General features: G+C 34.7%; 1 protein-coding gene across 2 annotated transcripts in view; it reads right to left on the reverse strand.

The window, feature by feature from the left end:
• The window catches only part of CDK13 (cyclin dependent kinase 13), a 123,982-nt gene that overhangs the window by 38,521 nt on the left and 66,553 nt on the right, over nucleotides 1-18,908 (reverse strand). For both annotated transcript variants that reach the window (XM_047695534.1, XM_047695533.1), the window contains exons 6-7: nucleotides 7,525-7,714; nucleotides 6,262-6,318 (exon numbers count right to left, since the gene is read on the reverse strand). In XM_047695534.1, the coding sequence (XP_047551490.1) occupies nucleotides 6,262-6,318; nucleotides 7,525-7,714 (247 nt within the window). The remainder of the gene's footprint in view (nucleotides 1-6,261; nucleotides 6,319-7,524; nucleotides 7,715-18,908) is intronic.

Consider the following 18,908-nt stretch of genomic DNA (forward strand, 5'->3'; position numbering starts at 1 on the left):
GTCCTGGGATCAAGTTCCGCATCGGGCCCTCTGCTCAGTGGGGAGCCTGCTTCCCCCTCCACCCCACCCTGCCTCTCTGCCTACTTGTGATCTCTCTCTGTCAAATAAGTAAATAAAATCTAAAAAAAAGCCAAAAAATGGAAAATAAACCACCCCATTTACTCCCATAATTAAGTTAAATTCCCAAGTAATAAATTCCATAACCTGGCAAAACAGACACACATGCAATCCCTCTGGCATTAAATTTAAAAAAACCAAACAGTAATTCCAATAAGCTATTATTCTTAGTAAAAACTAAACTCTGTAAGGATCCAGAAATACTGGTATCAACAGTAAATATTCTGAATTTTAATTTCTACTGAATATCTTCACAATTTTTTAGAAGAAAGCAGACCCATCTCTTTTCTGCTAGGGGGAAAAAAACCCCAACACTCTGAAAACAACAAAAAGAATACTCCCTTTGTTTTGTTATGTTAAAACTTCTACCTTAATATGGTCAACAAGGTATTAAAATGTAAGTCATCAGGCTTGTATGTAATAAAACTTCCATGTGAAATCTCAGGTTATTTAAAATATCTGATGCTATCAAAATACTTCTCAGTTACATCTTTCTCATTTGGTACTTAAGGAGCTTTACAGGAGATTCAGAAATGGAAATATCATACAACTTGCTGGAAAACTAAATGAGTATCCTTCAATGGGCAAAAATAAAATATATTATTTGAAGGCCAAGAAAATAGAGACAATAAAATTCAGCAACTGTTTGTTTTGACAACTGTAAAAACCTGCCATCAGCCTAATGGTACCTCCAAAGCAGACTCTAGATGCCCCTAGAATTCAGCACTTAGAAGATACTTTTACAAGTGGGAAATTTAAAAAGAACATACTTTTAGGAAATCAAGGTTAGATCCAGAGTCTTACCGAAGCAGCACTCCAGTATAATGAAAATAAAAGGCTTTCTGTCAAAAGATTTTACCTCTACCACTAATTAGATGATCTTGAAAATATACTGAAATTTTGTAAATTTCATTATAGTTTCATTATATTTAAAGTGTACATAAGAATGATATCTACACCACCTGTTTCAGAAAAACTGCTGCTTTTGCTTAAAATAATTCTTGTGAAAGGGGACTATATATAATAAACTACCATGCACAAATGCTAGTTAAGTTTGTTCCTTTTTTATAAACAACAAGTATTTATGAAACTCTGAGCTCGGTACTGTACTTAGCACCAAAAGATGGCTGGCAGAAAGAGTCAACCACCAACACGGTTGGAGCTGTTTAAAACCTTAATTAAGAGTCTGGTGGTAATAGAAATTATAATAATACACTTTAAGTACTATGTAAATTAATGAAAAATGTATTCGGGACACATAAAGGAAGACGTGCCCAACGCTGACTACAGGAATCAGGGTAAATTTTTCCGGAGTGGTAGTGACTAAACTGAAGCAAAAAACCAAATTTGTCAGATTGAGATAATGCAGAGTCTAACTCCATATAAAAGTTAAGAACTTATGCAGATTCAGAGAGGCATTTAACTTGTTTAGGGAATAACAAATAATTCAAGGGTTGCTTGGTGGGGGGGGAGGAGGGAGCAGCAGGCAGGGGACAGTAGGAAGAATGACGTAAGAAAATAATGTTAGGGAAAAAGACCAGAAGCACAAAAACCAATGTAATTCTATTTACAGTGGTCTACAGGAGACATATCTATATGTGAGAGTGACTGGGTATCTTCAACTAAAAGAGGAAATAACGGAAAAGGAGCAGACTTGTTTCTGGGGAATGTGAAGACAGGCTATGTAACAAGATGTTTAACTTACAGTACCTACACCACCTGGGTGGAGCTGTCCAGTAAATACATAGGTTTAGAGATCAAAAGAAAGATGAAGTCTTGAAGTTGAGATTCGTAAATCTTCAGCATTAATGGAATGGATCAAATTTCCCCTACGTGAAGAGGGGGCACACCATACCCTAGAGAGTTAAATTGCCTTTCCCATTTTATATGCTCAAAAATGTAAGCTATTCCATTAGGGCCAAAGGAAGTACAATTTAATCTTGATCTTATGATTAGGTCAGCAATCTAAATGAGATTTCTATTCCTAAAGCTTGTTTAGTCACATTAGTCACATTATTTACTATTATTATTTTTTTTTTTTTAGATTTTATTTATTTATTTGACAGAGAGAAATCACAAGTAAGCAGAGAGGCAGGCAGAGAGAGAGGAGGAAGCAGGCTCCCCGCTGAGCAGAAAGCCCGACGCGGGGCTCGATCCCAGGACCTGGGATCATGACCTGAGCCGAAGGCAGCGGCTCAACCCACTGAGCCACCCAGGCGCCCCACATTATTTACTATTATTAATATGTTATTAATGACCTTATTACTATGGTTCTAATAACTGGCCCAGAAGATCCTCTGAATTATCTACAGTCCCCAAGGCTCCCCACACTAACTGATATCAGGAGGGTCCTCCAGATCAGAATGACCTTCTCTTGGATCAGAACTGATCAAGCAATTACTGTGAATGTGTTTTGAACTTTAGGGTAAAAAACATAAACATTTAAAATATGGTCCCTGTTTTTAAATCGACTAGAATTCTAGCTTGAGTGTAAAGACAAGAACACAAGTAATAAGTCCTGGATATAATTTCATCTAGTCCTTGGATAAGGTAATACTTTCTCCCTCTTCCACTCATACCTATATATAGCCTTCCTATATATAGGAAAAGTTTAGTTTTGCTTTTAATGGCAATTTTATGAAAAGCCACTAGGTGGTGATATTGCCTTAAAAATGTTCAAGAAACTTATTTTGATCTCAGTAACTTGTAGAACTGCAAGAGATGTTTTCTAATACCCTTTAAATAAAGATTTTAGAGATTTTAAATCCTTCATCTTATAGTTGAGAATGATAAGATAGCGATTAAGTGACTTGCCAAAGATTCCACAACTGCTTAAATAAAGGGCAATGACAGGACTAGAGCCAAAGTCTCCCTGATTGAGCCCTAAGGGTGTTATGTTCCTTTCATTAAAAAATGAGCTAAGTTCTAATTTATTCTCTAGAAAATGAAATTATCTTCAGTTTATGTGGAAAGCACGTATATACTCATATGGGATGGTCACATAAAGAGAAAAAGATCCTGTAATTTGGAAAAGCACTGGAGCAATGACTTGGTAAAATAAAAACTCAGAAATGGGTTATATATTACTGTGGCTAAAAGTTTCAGGAAAAGTTGATTTTAAAATAGCTACTGAAAAAAAATGAACAGGTATAAAGAAATGGGCAAACACCTCTGCTCTCCAGTTCTGTATTTTCCAAGGCCAGATGGGATAGTGTATAAATACTGATAAACAAAATAAGAAAATGATTATTAAAGTTTAAAGAAATAATTTTCCCCCTAATTTTAACCCAGTGGCTCTCTTTTCTTCCACTTAGCATACATGACAGAGGAGATCCACATGGGTCGCACCACCCCCGATCCTGAATTCCTAAGTATGGACTATCACACTCCATCCAGTTCTCAAGTTCAAAAAAATATCTGAAATCAAATAAGTGAGGATGTAGTTAAGCTATTACAGTAGTTAGCTGAAATGTGTTCTGCTTGGGAACAAACAAAAAACACTGCAATAATTTCTTGAACACTTCAGTTACTCTATCTGTAATAGCTAATTACATAGAAAATACTTCAAAGTGACTTAACATTTGGATGGGTGTTATTACGATAAAGGCTTATTACCCTTCTTCCTGCTTATAAGGACAAAGAAATATGAATGAAAAGTCATTTGTCACGTTTATTTCAAGAAATATCTAGAAAAGTTGGGACAATATTAAATCTGCTAAAGGCAGTATGGCAAAAATTGGTATGTTATTAAGATTTACTAGAACAATGCATGTATTTTTAAAGTCATTCCTTTAAAATTAAGCCTACTTCTCTAATTTTAAAGAATTATTCAAATCAAAAATCAAAAAGAAAAGTTTTAAGGGAATATATATAAGCCCCTAAAAGACAGGATATTTGCTTACAAAACAAAATAATACACCCAAATTTTTAGCTTACGAATTTGGGTAAGCAGGAAAATTTAGTATATATTACCTGAAGATGCAAATTTTAAATTTTCTACTTTAGTAAGCTCAAAATTCCTGTTTTAATTCAGGAGAGCAATGGGGATCATGGCTCAATGAACATATCACACCCTTGGCACTCCACTGAAACTCAACATTCCATTTTTTAAAAAGGTAAAGTAAACAGGGAAATGGGAGTCTAATACATAAAATTTGACTTTACAGTCAGTTATCCTGGAATGTATCTAATATCTGAATAAATATCAGCAAAAAAGGAATCTATAAGATGAAAACAGTAATTTAGCTCTTCTCCATCTCCACTGAAACCTATCGTGAAAACAAGAAGGGATTTACATTCAAGAATGACAAAACATATACCTGTATTAAGGATGATCTAAACTACAGTGAAATCTCAATTAACCAGCTACGCAAATAGAATCCTTAATTAAGCAAAATTCCCCCCACCCCAAAGAACAGTCATTGAAATTTGGTTATTCAAATATACAAATACACATCAAGAGAAGTTTTCAATTAAGTGCATATTTGACCAGTCTGTTTTTTCCTTCAATTTCTACCAAGAAGTATTATTATATAAGATGGAAAACAAAACAAAAAACAACCTGATAGCTGGAAACTTGAAATTACACACTCTTGATTCTGTCAACAAATATTTTCTGATCTTTAAATTCACTCAACCCTTCCTAGGTCTCAGTTTTCTCAAATACAAAATGAGGGTTACAGCTTTTGTGCTTTAAAACAGTTTTTTTTAAATTAATATATAACGTATTATCTGTTTCAGGGGTACAGGTCTGTGAATCATCAGTCTTACACAATTCACAGCGCTCACTATAGCACATACCCTCCCCAATGTCCATCACGAAGCCACCTAAAGAGTGTTAAACTTAAACAAGCAAACAAACAAAAAACCCACAATGGTTTCTTTAAAAAAAGTATTAATTAAAAGTGTAGCAAGTAAAACAAATAAAAGTGGAAAACTCTGGCTAAAGGAAGTATAGGGGACTGGAACCCTGTCCAAAACAACTGTCTACACCACAGTTTTCTGAAGGGTTTAATGAATTCTAATGGATCTTAAACACACCATTTAAAAACCTCTCAACACTAAATAATGAAAATAATTTTCAGAATGAGATGATGACACGGCAAGATTCAAAAATAAACAAATTTTCACTGTAAAAAATTCAAACATGAATATTTTACCAACTAACCAGAAACTGGCCAACATTCAGTGAAAGTAAACACCTACTTCTAAGAATTCCAATTAACTGATGCATCACTGCATTAAATTATGGTTACACTGAAGAAACTACAGAATTGACAAACATAAAGTACTTCAGAATATGTAAGTGAAAATAAAGAAACAGTACTGTTTGACAGGAAAGAAATGGGCCACACTAGAGATATATTAAACCCAATCAGGTCTGCAATATATTTACATAAAATCCATTATATATCACAGAAGTATTTTATTTTGAAATTCCATATCAGTTCTTTTGTTTTTTAAAGATTTTATTTTTAACTAGCCTCTATATCCAACGTGGGGCTCGAACTTACAACTCCAAGACCAAGAGCTGCATGCTCTACGGACCGAGCCAGCCAAGTAACCCCGTATTAGTTCTAATAAGGGAAGTCATATTTCACCACCACTATGTCCAAAGGAGCCAAAGGAATATACATCCTAACTGCAGCCACAGAAGCTCCATAAAGGAGAGTTATGCAATGGAAATTCTTCGCAATAGTTTGTCTAAGTAAAAGGCTCTAATGAGATTAAAACAAATATAACTGTAGATAAAAGTATAGTTTTAAAAAAACAGAAGTCCATAATAATAACTAAAAGTGTGTACATTTAAACATGCATTAAAAAAAGCATATATTAAGATTTTTCACCAAACACAAAAATCATAAACATCTTAATATCTGAGTCTACATTAGAAATTTAAGTATGAGTTTTTTAGAAAGAAATTATATTTACCTCTAAATGCCAAAAACCAATTATTTTCAAATTGAGATAAATGCATGAAATTGCAATTAAAATAGTCAATCCAATATGGTACAAAATTATATTATTTCACATATTTAACAACGAAAAGTAAATTTCCCTTTTCTTAAAAAAAATAAAGTATTAATAAGGTATTCTTAAAACTGGTCTCTATTGTCTTTAATAGTCACTTGAAAGTACTCTTACCTTTCTTCTGAGCTATATAATCGAGCAAGTCCAAAATCTGCAAGTTTTATTTGCCCTCTGGTAGAAGACAAAATGAACAAAAAGCATTAGTCTACTCTGAAATCAGACATATTTGTATCCATTCATTGATATCTAATTGTACACATTCATATTCTATTCCTAAAACTAATAAAAAATATGTAAACTTTAACTTTGATCACACAGCAGTACCCTAAGTCCTAAAAGAAAAGGCAAATAGATAAACTCACAACAAAGTAAAAAAGTAGTACTTCTCCTTTGGTGATTTCAGCTACTATTATTCTATCTAGAACCACCACCACCACCACTATTTTTATTGTACTAGTATTAACAGTATTTTAGTACTACCTAGTTCCTATTTAGAAAAGTATATGACAAGGAAAATAAACGGAGATAATTTCTGCTTAGTAATTAGACATATTACTTGTTCAATTCAAATCAATAATGCATAAGACTAAACCACATTATTTTAAATCTATGTTTAGTTTTCCAGTTCTTAGAGGGACTAGGTACATAAAATCCTTTCGCACACTGAAGTCGAACTAGGCATGCCTCACTTAAACTAACAAGTAACACCAACTATAACAGAATTACCAGAGCTCAGGTTATGTTGTCAGTAAAATGTTTTTAACATACACTTTAAACATCCATTTATGCAGGGGCACCTGGGTGGCTCAGTCGATTAAGTGTCCAACTCTTGATTTTGGCTCAGGTCATGATCTCAGGGTCATGAGATTGAGCCCCCTGTCCGGCTCTATACTGGGTGTGGAGACTGCTTAAGATTCTCTCTCACTCCCTCTGTCCCCCCACCCTCCACTTGCACTTTCTTTTTGGGGAAAAAAAAAAAAAAAATCAACTTATGCATATGTGTGTGTATACACACGTCAGAAAAGCTCTTTTTAAAACTGTGAAACTGGTGTAAAAACAATTTCTAAATAAAAAATTCTTAGATCTATTCTTAACCTAAAGCTGAAATCACATTATTAATTACTAGAATATCCATTCACATTATTTGGAAGAATAGCAAATGATAAATTCAATTAAGTATTATTTTATGTACATTAAAAACTATCATTGGAAATTAATTAAAGTATATTTAACACAAGTCCAGATATACCTCAAGCAGTAATATTGATTATATTGAAACAGTTTGAGCAATAAAATAAATTTAAGTCTTTTTAACAGAATCAAGGCATATATTATACAACACTGATTTTAAACACATATATCAAACTCACATCATACCTATTATTTAGAAGAATATTTGAACATTTAATATCTCTATGCAAAAAGTTCTTCTTATGACAATAATCCAGACCTTCCATGAGCTGTCTCATGAATGACTTTATGTGATTTTCATTAAAATGAACCAAGCCTGATTCCAGTAGTCCCATCAGATCATGGTCCATATATTCAAACACCAGATAAAATGCACCTAAGAAAAAGAATAATTAATTCACTAAAGTTTTTATTCTTATAACTTTTCTATAGGTTCAAAATTTTTAAAAATTAAATGCTGTGGAGAAAATTATTCCTTGAAAAGAAGTCCTACTTTGTCACTTCAATAACATTCATCTTTCTCTCTGAATTTAATATCAATAAATGCATTTCAAGGAAACATCTAACTCAGTTTTCTTCTTTTGAAGAAGAAAACTGTTAAAATATCAAATCAACTCTACAATGCATAGTTTCTGGGTGGTGATTAATGTAAAATAAATTATTAACTGTTTTATATATTGAACAAACTGTCTCTCAGCAGAAGTTGAGTAAAATCAGTGTAGTTCATCAAAGAAAATTTTTAAAGTGTAAAAACAATTGTGTTTAATTAAAAAAAAAAAAAAAAAAAAAAAAAACTCTGGGCCCAGTTGGGACTTTAGATGATTTCTATTAAGCCTTCAAAACACATATAACTTCATTCTGTTTATACAGCTCCAGAGCATTTGAAAGCACACAAACTGCAACTGTATTTTATAAGACCAGCTTAATCTTGCTACCCAAACCTAAAATTGCACATAGTACATACACAACAATCGAGATTCAAAAATCCTAACTGAAGCTCATACAAACTGAAACCAAAGCTGTATCTAAAAATATTCCAATCAGACTAAGTTTAATTTATCAATTCAAGAATGGAAAAACTAACAAAATTCAACATAGCTATCAAAGAAAAAAGCTATTTATAGGCCAAAAAAAGTCATCTGAAGAAAGCTAACAATCAGTTCCTAATTAAAAACAAACATCTCACTCACAGTAAACTTAGAATGATTCTTAAAAGTTGGGGATCAAGAAGTATACTTGTGATGAGCACTGGGTGTTATATACAAGTGTTCAATCACTAAATTCCACACCTGAAACTAACACTTGAAACACTTGTATGTTAACTAACTGTAATTTAAAAATTGTTTTTTAAGTTTATATTGGTACCTCTCTCAAATCAACAACCAAGTCTTATTGAACAGTAAAATGCCAGTAAAACATGACAAAAACATTCATTACTAGTAACTGCTCTAAAAGTTTAGTAAGCAAAATTATTGTTAGTAAATAAAATTAAAGACAACGTATAAACACTGAAATAGAGAAAAATATAATTATTGATAAAGATGACTATTTTCCTTGAAATCCAACAGAATAAAGAGAGTACCTGGGTTAAAGAAAATCATATATAAAAAGCAAAAAACTTCATCTATGCAATTAACAACTCATTAGAAAATAAAATTTAAATGAACTCCACAAAAGGAAAAAAAATTACTACAAAGGATTAGGAATAAACTTTAACAAGAACTATACAAATTCATTAAATTCAGAACTGTAAAATTCTATATTTTAAAACAATTTCAATAAGAAAATCAAGGATTTGCTTCTATTTTCTTTTGCTGAGAGGATACTTCACAAAATAATTCTAAAGTTCACCTTAAACAAGAACCAAAGTACCAGCTAAAATGTTTCTGAAAATTAACCTACCAGAGATTAATATAATCTGTAGGGACAAATATGAAAGTATAACACGATATATACCAGAAAACAGAGCCTAAATATACATCTAATAATTATGAAAGCAACCATCAGTGAAAATAAAGAGGCAAACTGGTAATGGGACGAATGTGTGACACCTTAGGAAGATGGGGAGTTATAACAAAGACAAAACAAAACCCCATTAAAAACCAAGAAATTTTACTAAATAAAAATTTAGAATAAAACATATATAAGTAAACAATATGGAAGAGAGGGAAAGGTAAATGATAAACCAGAGAAACACATTTGCTACAAAATGGGTTAATATCCTTAATATAAGACAAAGTCTTAAAAATCAGTACAAAAGAAGATCAATCCCACAAGAGAAAATGAGAAATAAAATGAACTGTCAACGTGCAAATGATATTTTTGTACAAAATACATGAAAACCTGTTTAATCCCACTATTAACCAAAATATACAAAGTAATATAATACTTTTAACTAAAGGGAAAAGATTTCAAAAAGAAAGACAATAAATACACAGTAGTAACAAATACTGTGAGGTAAACAGATAATGTTATAGAGTGCTAGTAAATCAGAAGATTTATAAAATTAGGCAATATACATGAAAGCTTTAAAAATTACATATCCTTTTACAGAGCAAGTACATTAATAGATATTTAGCATAAGGAAATAAAGATTGCAAAGATTTAGCTATAAGCATGTTCACTAAAAGCAATGCAGAATTAAATATTTAAAAGCAAAACAATAAGCAAACAAAAAACAAAAAACCTGGTTATTATGGTACATCTACACCATACCATGCACTTTGAAAATCACTGTAGAGGTATAATGTTAATATGGAAATGTGTTATTGATATTGAGTTAAAGTAAGTAGATTATAAAATAATAGTTACTTGATAGATCTATCTTTGATGGCATTAAATAACGAGAAAGTATTTAGAGTCTACACAGAGCAACAAAGCCACACCAGCTATTGAATACTTCAAATGTGGTCAGACCAATGTTCTGGAAGTGTGACGTACACACTAGATTTCAAAGACTTCCTAAAAAAAAAGAATATAAAATACCTCAATAACTGTTGTATTGATTATACTGATCTACTAGATATACTGGATTAAGTAAAAATACCTGAATTAGCAACTGATTTTTTAAAATGCGGCTAAGAGATTATTTTAAAATAAAACAGAATGGCTTGCATTCTATTTCTATTAGAACTGCATTAGAGGTATAAGAACTGATATAGGAGAGCTAAAATTCTCTCTCTATGCAGATAACATGATCTTTTGTTCCCCAAAAAAGATATAAATATTCAATGAAAAAATTATTAAAAACAGTATCACAATTTAGAAAAACAGCAGAAAATATACCGTAGTCATTAACATAACTACCAATTAAAAGACAAAAAGGAAGACACCATTTCTAGTAAGAGATTTTTTAACTTAGAAATGTACCAAATCCTTCAAAGATAAACTAAGAAGACAGAAAACTTTACACAAAAAAATGCATAAATTCTTAGGAAGGCTCAACCTGATAAAAGATGTCAAAAATTTCCCCTAAATAATTTATAAATTAAACACAAGCCCAATTTCTACTTATTTATTTAAGGTTTTATCTATTTATTCAAAAAAAAAAAAAAAAAAAAAAGGAGAGAGAGAGAAACTCTAGCAGGGAGAGGGGCAGAGAAAGGGAGAGCGAGCGAATCTCAAGCAGACTCTGCGCTGAGTGCAGAGCCCCAAGCAGGGCTTGCTCAATCTCACGACCCCAAGATCATGACTTGAGCTGAAACCAAGAGTCAGATACTTAACTAACAAAGCCCCCCAGGTGCCCCCACAGCTCAATTTTTAAAAATACAGTTTTTTTTCCCTAAAATTAAACATGAAGTCGATGTAATAACCACATAGAAAAATAAAGAAAGAAGAAGAGCAATGAAAACACCTAAAAGAGAAAAGGGGATCTAGGCATGAGGCTCTACCAGATATTAAGGTCTATAACTAAGAAGTGTAATATTGCTAAGTGAACATGAAATGAGACAAATCCAGAAATATGTCCAAGCATGTATAGAACTTTAATATAAAGACGGCATATCAAGTCAATGGGACGAAAGATGGACTTGTTAACTAGCAATATTTGAGGAACTGAATAGGCAGAAACAGATAAAACTGATCTGTTTCTCACAACATATACCAGCATAAAAAAGCACATGAACCAGTGCTAAATATTAAAAAATAAAGTCATGAAAACATTTTTTAAAAAACATGAATTTGGGGGCACCTGGGTGGCTCAGTGGGTTAGACCTCTGCCTTCAGCTCAGGTCATGATCTCAGGATCCTGGGATCGAGTTCCACATTGGGCTCCCTGCTCAGCAGGGAGCCTGCTTCCCGTCCCCCCGCCTGCCTCTCTACCTACTTGTGATCCCTCAGTCATATAAATAAATAAAATCTTAAAAAAAGAAAAACACACACACACACACATGAATTTCTTCATAGCCCCAGAGCAAGGAAAACTTTCCTAACTATGAATCAAATCAAGCAAAAATAAGAGGAAAACACTTCAATAATGTGACTAGGTAAAAATAAAAATCTAATGGGGCGCGCCTGAGTGGCTCAGTGGGTTAAGCCTCTGCCTTCGGCTCAGGTCACTATCTCAGGGTCCTGGGATGGAGCCCCGCATCAGGCTGTCTGTTCAGCGGGGAGCCTGCTTCCTCCCCTCTCTCTGCCTGCCTCTCTGCCCACTTGTGATCTCGGTCTGTCAAATAAGTAAATAAAATCTTATAAAAAAAAATCTAATGCATGGCTAAAAACACTACAAATTTAGCAGACTAAAGCAAACTGGCAAATATTCATTTGAAACTTATATTCCAGATAACTTAATAATATCCATCATAAAAAGTCCCTGTAAGTTGGAAAGAAGAAGATTAACAACCTTACAGAAAAGTGGGCAAAAGAAGATAGAAAACTCATGGGATGGTGGGGGGAGGGGAGCAGGAAAGGACAGTAAACTGCCATCAAATCAATGGAAAGATGCTTAACCTTACGCATAAAAAATTTATTTTTCAAACTGAAACTTCACCACAATAACAAACTGACAATAATCCGAAAGAATGATACAAGACTCTACTGCAGAAGCTGTGAGAAACCCTCATACACTGCGAGGAATTTGGCAATGTGAAGTTTAACCTCATTTAGCATTTCCCTTTGACTTAAGCCCAATTCTAGGAACCTGTCCCAAAATTCACTGACAAAAATACAAAATGATGCAGGCACAGAGCTATTCAATGCACCATTCTTTTTTTTTAATTTTTTTTATTTTTAAAGATTTTTATTTATTTATTTATTTGACAGAGAGAGAGATCACAAGTAGACAGAGAGGCAGGCAGAGAGAGAGAGAGAGAGTGAGAGAGGGAAGCAGGCTCCCTGCCGAGCAGAGAGCCCGATGTGGGACTCGATCCCAGGACCCCGAGATCATGACCTGAGCTGAAGGCAGCGGCCCAACCCACTGAGCCACCCAGGCTCCCTCTTTTTTTTTTTTTTTTAAAGATTTTATTTATTTATTTGAGAGAGTGAGAGAGCGACAGCACCAGCAGGGAGAGGGGGATAAGCAGACTCCCCACTGAGCAGGGAGCCCGAACAGAGCTGAATCCCAGGACCCTGGGATTTCGACCCCAGCTGAAGGCAGACGCTTAACCAGCTGAGCCACCCAGGCGCCCCCAGCATTACTTCTAGTAATAACATACTGAAAACAATGCAAATGTCTATCAGTAGGAGACTGACTGAATACACGGGCACATCCTCACAGTGGAGTACTGTACAGCCATAAAAAGGGATGACGACAATCTCTACTGAAACAGGGAGTAATCTTCAGGATACACAATACAGCATTTATTATTATGCTGCTTTTATATACAGAGGGGAGGGTGAATATATAGGAAAGGAACTAAAATGATGAACTGAAACTTTTCAAAAATAAAACCCAGTTGCCCATAGGTAAGGGAGAGAACAAAAACAAGAGAAATGAAGTGGGACTATTCTGCATGTGGCCTATTATAAAGTTTTGAGTTTGGAATCATGTAATATTTTACATGATTAATATATATCATTAAATCAAAAGGGTAAAAAAATAAATGCCTAAAAATTGGAAACAGATGAACCTAAATGTGTATCAAACTGGCTGCACATGGTCTATATCATAGTATTTTGACTAACCATCCCCAGGGGGGTATATTCTAAGTATAAAAAGAAACACTAAGAAATCTAGAACTTTATTCGGTAGTCTTTTTAGTAATTAATATTAATATTGTTATCTTAAAATTATCTTATGTATATTGTAGGTCTACATTAATATCTTGGAATCAAGATTTTTAGTATAAAATAAAGACAAGTTTAAGATAAAAAAAACAGAAACCCTGTTCTTTTAAATTAAAATAATCTATGGTAGGGGTGGCTGTTTGGCTCAGTCAATAGAGCGTGCGACTCTGGATCTCAGGGTCATGAGTCCAAGCCCATGTTGTATGTGGAGCCTACTTAAAATAAAAAGTAAGTAAGAGTTTCTCTTAAAAAAAAAAAAAAAATCTATAGTAGCAGGCCACTAAGATGGCCCCAATGCTTCTTATCTCCCAGTATCTATGCCCTCACACAGTGATTTAAGGACAGTCTGTGTGACCAACAAAGTATTGCAGAAGTGATGTCACTGGGTACCAAGGCAAGGTCACATAAATATTGCAGGCTCCATTTTACTTTCTTGGATTAATATGCCCTGGGAAAAGCCAGCCACCAGGCTGTCAAGATAGTCAAACAACTCTGCTGAAAGGCCCATGTGAGGAACTGAGACATCCCACCAGTAATGGAACTACAACCTGCCAGCCATGTGAGGAAGTTGATTCTCCAACTCAGTCAAGCCTTCTTGTGACTACAGCCCTGATCAACGTCTCATGGCAAACTCATGAGAGAACTTGAGCCAAACAAAACTGCCCAGTCAAGATGCTCCCAAATCCCTGCCCACAGAAACCACAAGAGATAATGGCTTCCAGCATCATCTCTGAAGTATAACTGCCAAACAACTGGATTGTATCTAAAGAAGCTTCTAGCTCTAATTACTGCTCATAGGAAATATGCGAGTTAGAACAAGCTAAAAACACTAAAAGGAAGCATTTAGCCAAATCCAAAATGTGGCCTATGCCTCAATGAATAAGTGGAATGAAACGTCAAAAAAGCAAGAGAAGATACTACAGATTCTAGGAGACCTAAAATGATAAGCAACCACATATAATAAAGATCTTGTTTGCATCCATATTCAAACAAAGCTCCTATAAAAAATATAGGATAACTGGGTAAATGTAAACATTGACTGTTAGATAATATTATAAAACTGTCTATTTTGTTAGGTATAATGCCTCTTTCTCTTTTAACATAAACATAATTTCATTATTATAGACAGCTGATTATCAAGTATTTATGTTCACAATATGATGCCTGGGAATTACTTAAAAATAGTCAAGAAAATAAAAACAAGTAGGGAGAGATAAAACAAGACTAATAAAATGTGGTAACAGTAAAATGTGAGAAATGGTGATACTGGGGTTCAGGATCACATTTTCTTTATTTTAAGCATGTTTGAGTACTTCAATAATACTGTTTCATTTTTATTTTTTTTTAAAGATTTTATTTATTTACAGACAGAGGTCACAAGTAGGCAGAGAGGCAGGCAGAGAGAGAGGAAGCAGGCTCCCCACTGAAAGACAGCCTGATGCAGGGCTCCATCCCAGGACCCTGAGATCGTGACCTGAGCTGAAGGCAGAGGCTTTAACCCACTGAGCCACTCAGGTGCCCCAATAATATTGTTCTAAATGTCCAAAACAAAAATGAATAAAAATTTTAACAGGCTTTCAAATTATCCTGAATTAATCGATATATTGTCCCCATATTTTAACTTTGGTTTTATTTTTATCAAAGTTTATATTTATATAGTTTTAGGCAATGTTTCAAAGTCAATATTTCCAATTATTTCAAATGTTTCAAACTGTGTCATGTAATCAATTTAGTAGGTCACAACCCACATTTTAATTTTTATTTATATTTAAAGATTTTATTTTTTATTTTTTAAGATTTTATTTATTTGACAGAGAGAGAGAGGTCACAAGTAGGCAGAGAGGCAGGCAGAGAGAGGGGGAAGTAGGCTCCCTGCTGAGCAGAGAGCCCGATGTGGGCCTCTATCCCAGGACCCTGAGATCATGACCTAAGCCAAAAGCAGAGGCTTAACCCAAAGAGCCACCCAGGCACCCTAAAGATTTTATTTTTAAGTAGTTTGTACATATGACATGGGGCCCAAACCCACAATCCCAAGATCAAGAGTTGCACGATCTACTGACTGAGCCAGCCAGGCATCTCACAACCTGCCTTTTTTTTTTTTTTTAAAGATTTTATTTATTTATTTATTTGACAGAGAGAGAGAGAGCGAGAGCGAGAGAGAGGGAACACAATCAGGAAGAGAATGGGAGGGAGACGCAGGCTTCCCGCTAAGCAGGGAGCCCAATGCGGGGCTTGACCCCAGGACCCCAGGATCAAGACCTGAGCCGAAGGCAGATGCTTAATGCCTGAACCACCCAGGTGTCCCAACAACCTGCGTTTTTTAAAAAGCTCATTCTATTGCATATTATTTTTCCTTATATTATATTTAAACAATAAAATCATATGTTGGGGCACCTGGGTGGCTCAGTGGGTTAAAGCCTCTGCCTTCGGCTCAGATCATGATCCCAGGGTCCTGGGATCAAGCCTCGCATCGGGCTCTCTGCTCAGTGGGGAGCCTGCTTCCTCCTCTCTCTCTGACTGCCTCTCTGCCTACTTGTGATCTCTCTCTGTCCAATAAATAAATAAAATTTAAAAAATAATAATAAAATAAAATCATATGTTATAGTATTTTTATAATACAGCATGCCAAGTAAACTTTTATTTTAGTAGGAACTTATATACATACATAGAATTAGAAAAATGTCCAATATCAAAATTCTAAGAGCAGTTTATCTCTGTGTGAGCAGATGGGTGGTTTTTACTTTCCTGTTATGCTGCCATTTTCTGACTTTTCTACGAGGAACACAAACAGTGATTTTTAAATATATTAACAACTACATCTAATATGCAGTTTGATAAGGAAAAAATAAACAACCGAACTGAAAGAAATGGCAATGTCATAAAGAATGCACATAGGAAATCAAAATGATAAACATATGTAAGATGCTCCATACCTCACTAGTAATCAGGAAAGTACAGTTTCACCTATCAGACTGACAACATCCAGGGATTTCCGGATGAAACTCATACACCACAACTTTTTGGCAAAATAATCTGATCACCTATTAATTAAAAATACAAATGTCTGTTGACTTAGCTATCCCACATTTGGGGATAAACCAAAGGAAATAATAACACCAGTATGCATGTATACATGTATAAGACTATTTCTAGCACTACTGTTTGTAATGGAAAAAACAATGGGAAAAATTGAACGCTCATGAAGAAATGGGTTGAATAAATCTGTATATCCAGAGTGTGACACGTTATACAGCTATGTGAAAAAATTTTATCACCTAGAGATATGCTGTATTCTTTAGTAAGAAAAGTAAAATACAGGACACCTGGGTGGCTTATTCGTTACATGTCTGCCTTTGGTTCAGGTCATGATCCCAGAGTCCTGGGATTGAGTCCCACCACTGGGTTCTGCTCAGCGGGGAGTGTGCTTCTCTCTCTCTCTCTCTCTCTCTAGCTCTCACTCTCTCACAAATAAATAAAATCTTAAAAAAAAAAAGGAAGGAAGGAAGGAAGGAAGGAAGGAAGGAAGAAAGAAAGAAAGAAAGAAAGAAAGAAAGAAAGAGAAAAGTAAAATACAGAGTAAAAAAAAAAAAAAATTAGCGGGGGCGCCTGGGGTGGCTCATTTGGTTAAGTCTCTGCCTTTGGCTCGGGTCATGATCCCAGTGTCCTGGATCGAGTCCCACATCGGGTTCCTTGTCCAGCAGGGAGCCTGCTTCTCTCTCTGCCGCTGCCTGCCTGTGCTCACTCGCTCTCTGACAAATAAATAAATAAAATCTTTAAAAAATAAAATAAAATAAAATCAGTAACCTAAGGCACCCACACCTCAAGAAAAAGGGCAAATTAAAGTCAAAGTAAGCAGGAGAGAAATAATAAAAATTAGAAGCTAATTCTTTGAAACGGTCAAATAAAATTAGTAAACCTCTAGCCAGGTTAATTAGGGGAAAAAAAACAGAGAAGGTGCAAATTAATATTAAAAATGAAAGAGAAGACATCACTATTTCTCTGAAAAACATTTAAAGGATAGTAGAGCAACAAATGATCAACTCTATGCCCACAAATTCAATAATGTAGATGAAATGGACCAGTATCTTAAAAGACACAATATACCAAAAGTCACACAAGGAAAAACAATCTAAATAGGCCTATACCTTTTTTTTTTAAAGATTTTATTTTTAAGTAATCTCTACACCAAATGTGGGGCTTGAACCCACAACCCTAAGATCAAGGGTTGCACACTCGGGGTGCTTGAGTGGCTTTTGTTAAACATCAGCCTTTGGCTCAGATCATGATCCCAGGGTCCTGGGATCAAGTCCCAAGTCAGGTCCTTGCTCAGTGGGGAGCGTGTTTTCTCCCTCTCCCTTTGCTCCCCCTTCCCCCAACTCCTGATCACTCACTCACTCACTCTGCTTGCTGTCTCTTACTCTCAAATAAATAAATAAAATCTTAAAAAAAAAAAAGTTGCATGCTCTACCAGCGAAGTCAGCCAGGCACCCTTAAATAGGCCTATATTTATTAAAGACCTTCCAAGACCAAAAGCACCAGGCCCAGATGGGTTTACTGAATTTTACTAACAATTTAAGAAAGAAATATCAATTCTCTACAATCTCTTCCAGAAAATACAGATGGACAGATTGCTTCCTAACTCATTTTACAAAGCCAGCTTCACTTCAATACCAAAACCAAAGTCATCACAGGAAAGAAAAACCACAGACCAGTTATCTCTCATGAACATAGACATAAAAATCTCACAAGGGCACCTGGGTAGCGGCTCAGTTGGTTGAGTGTCTGCCTTCAGCTCAGGTCATGATCCCACAGTCCTGGGATCAAGTCCCTTGGGCTCCCTGCTCTGTGAGGAGTCTACTTCTCTCACTGCCCCCACCCCAAAATCATTCTCCCGATCTCTCTCAGAGAAATTAAGTTAAAAAAAAAAAAAAAAATCCTCACCAAATTTAAGCAAATCGAATCCAACAATATGTGAAAAAATATATACACCATGACCATGTGGAATTTAGTTCAGATATGCAAGCCGGGTTCATCATTCAAAAATCAATCACTGTAACCATGACATCAAAGCTAACAAAAAAAAATTAATATGATCATAGCAAGAGAGGCAGGAATAACATCTGACCAAATTCAGCACTCATCCTTGATTTAAAAGAACCAAAACTCAACAAACCAAAAATAGAGAACTTCTATGAAAGAGTATCTATAAAACCTAGAGCTACCAACATAGTTAATGGTGAGAGATCTCCCACCAAGAAAGAACAAGCCAAGAATAGCCCCTTATCACTTTTATTTGCTGTCGTACTGTAAGACCTAGCTAATGCAGTGAGACAAGAGAAGGAAATAAA

This window comes from Lutra lutra, chromosome 11 (genome assembly GCF_902655055.1).
Source record: "Lutra lutra chromosome 11, mLutLut1.2, whole genome shotgun sequence".
NCBI classification, from domain to species: domain Eukaryota; kingdom Metazoa; phylum Chordata; class Mammalia; order Carnivora; family Mustelidae; genus Lutra; species Lutra lutra.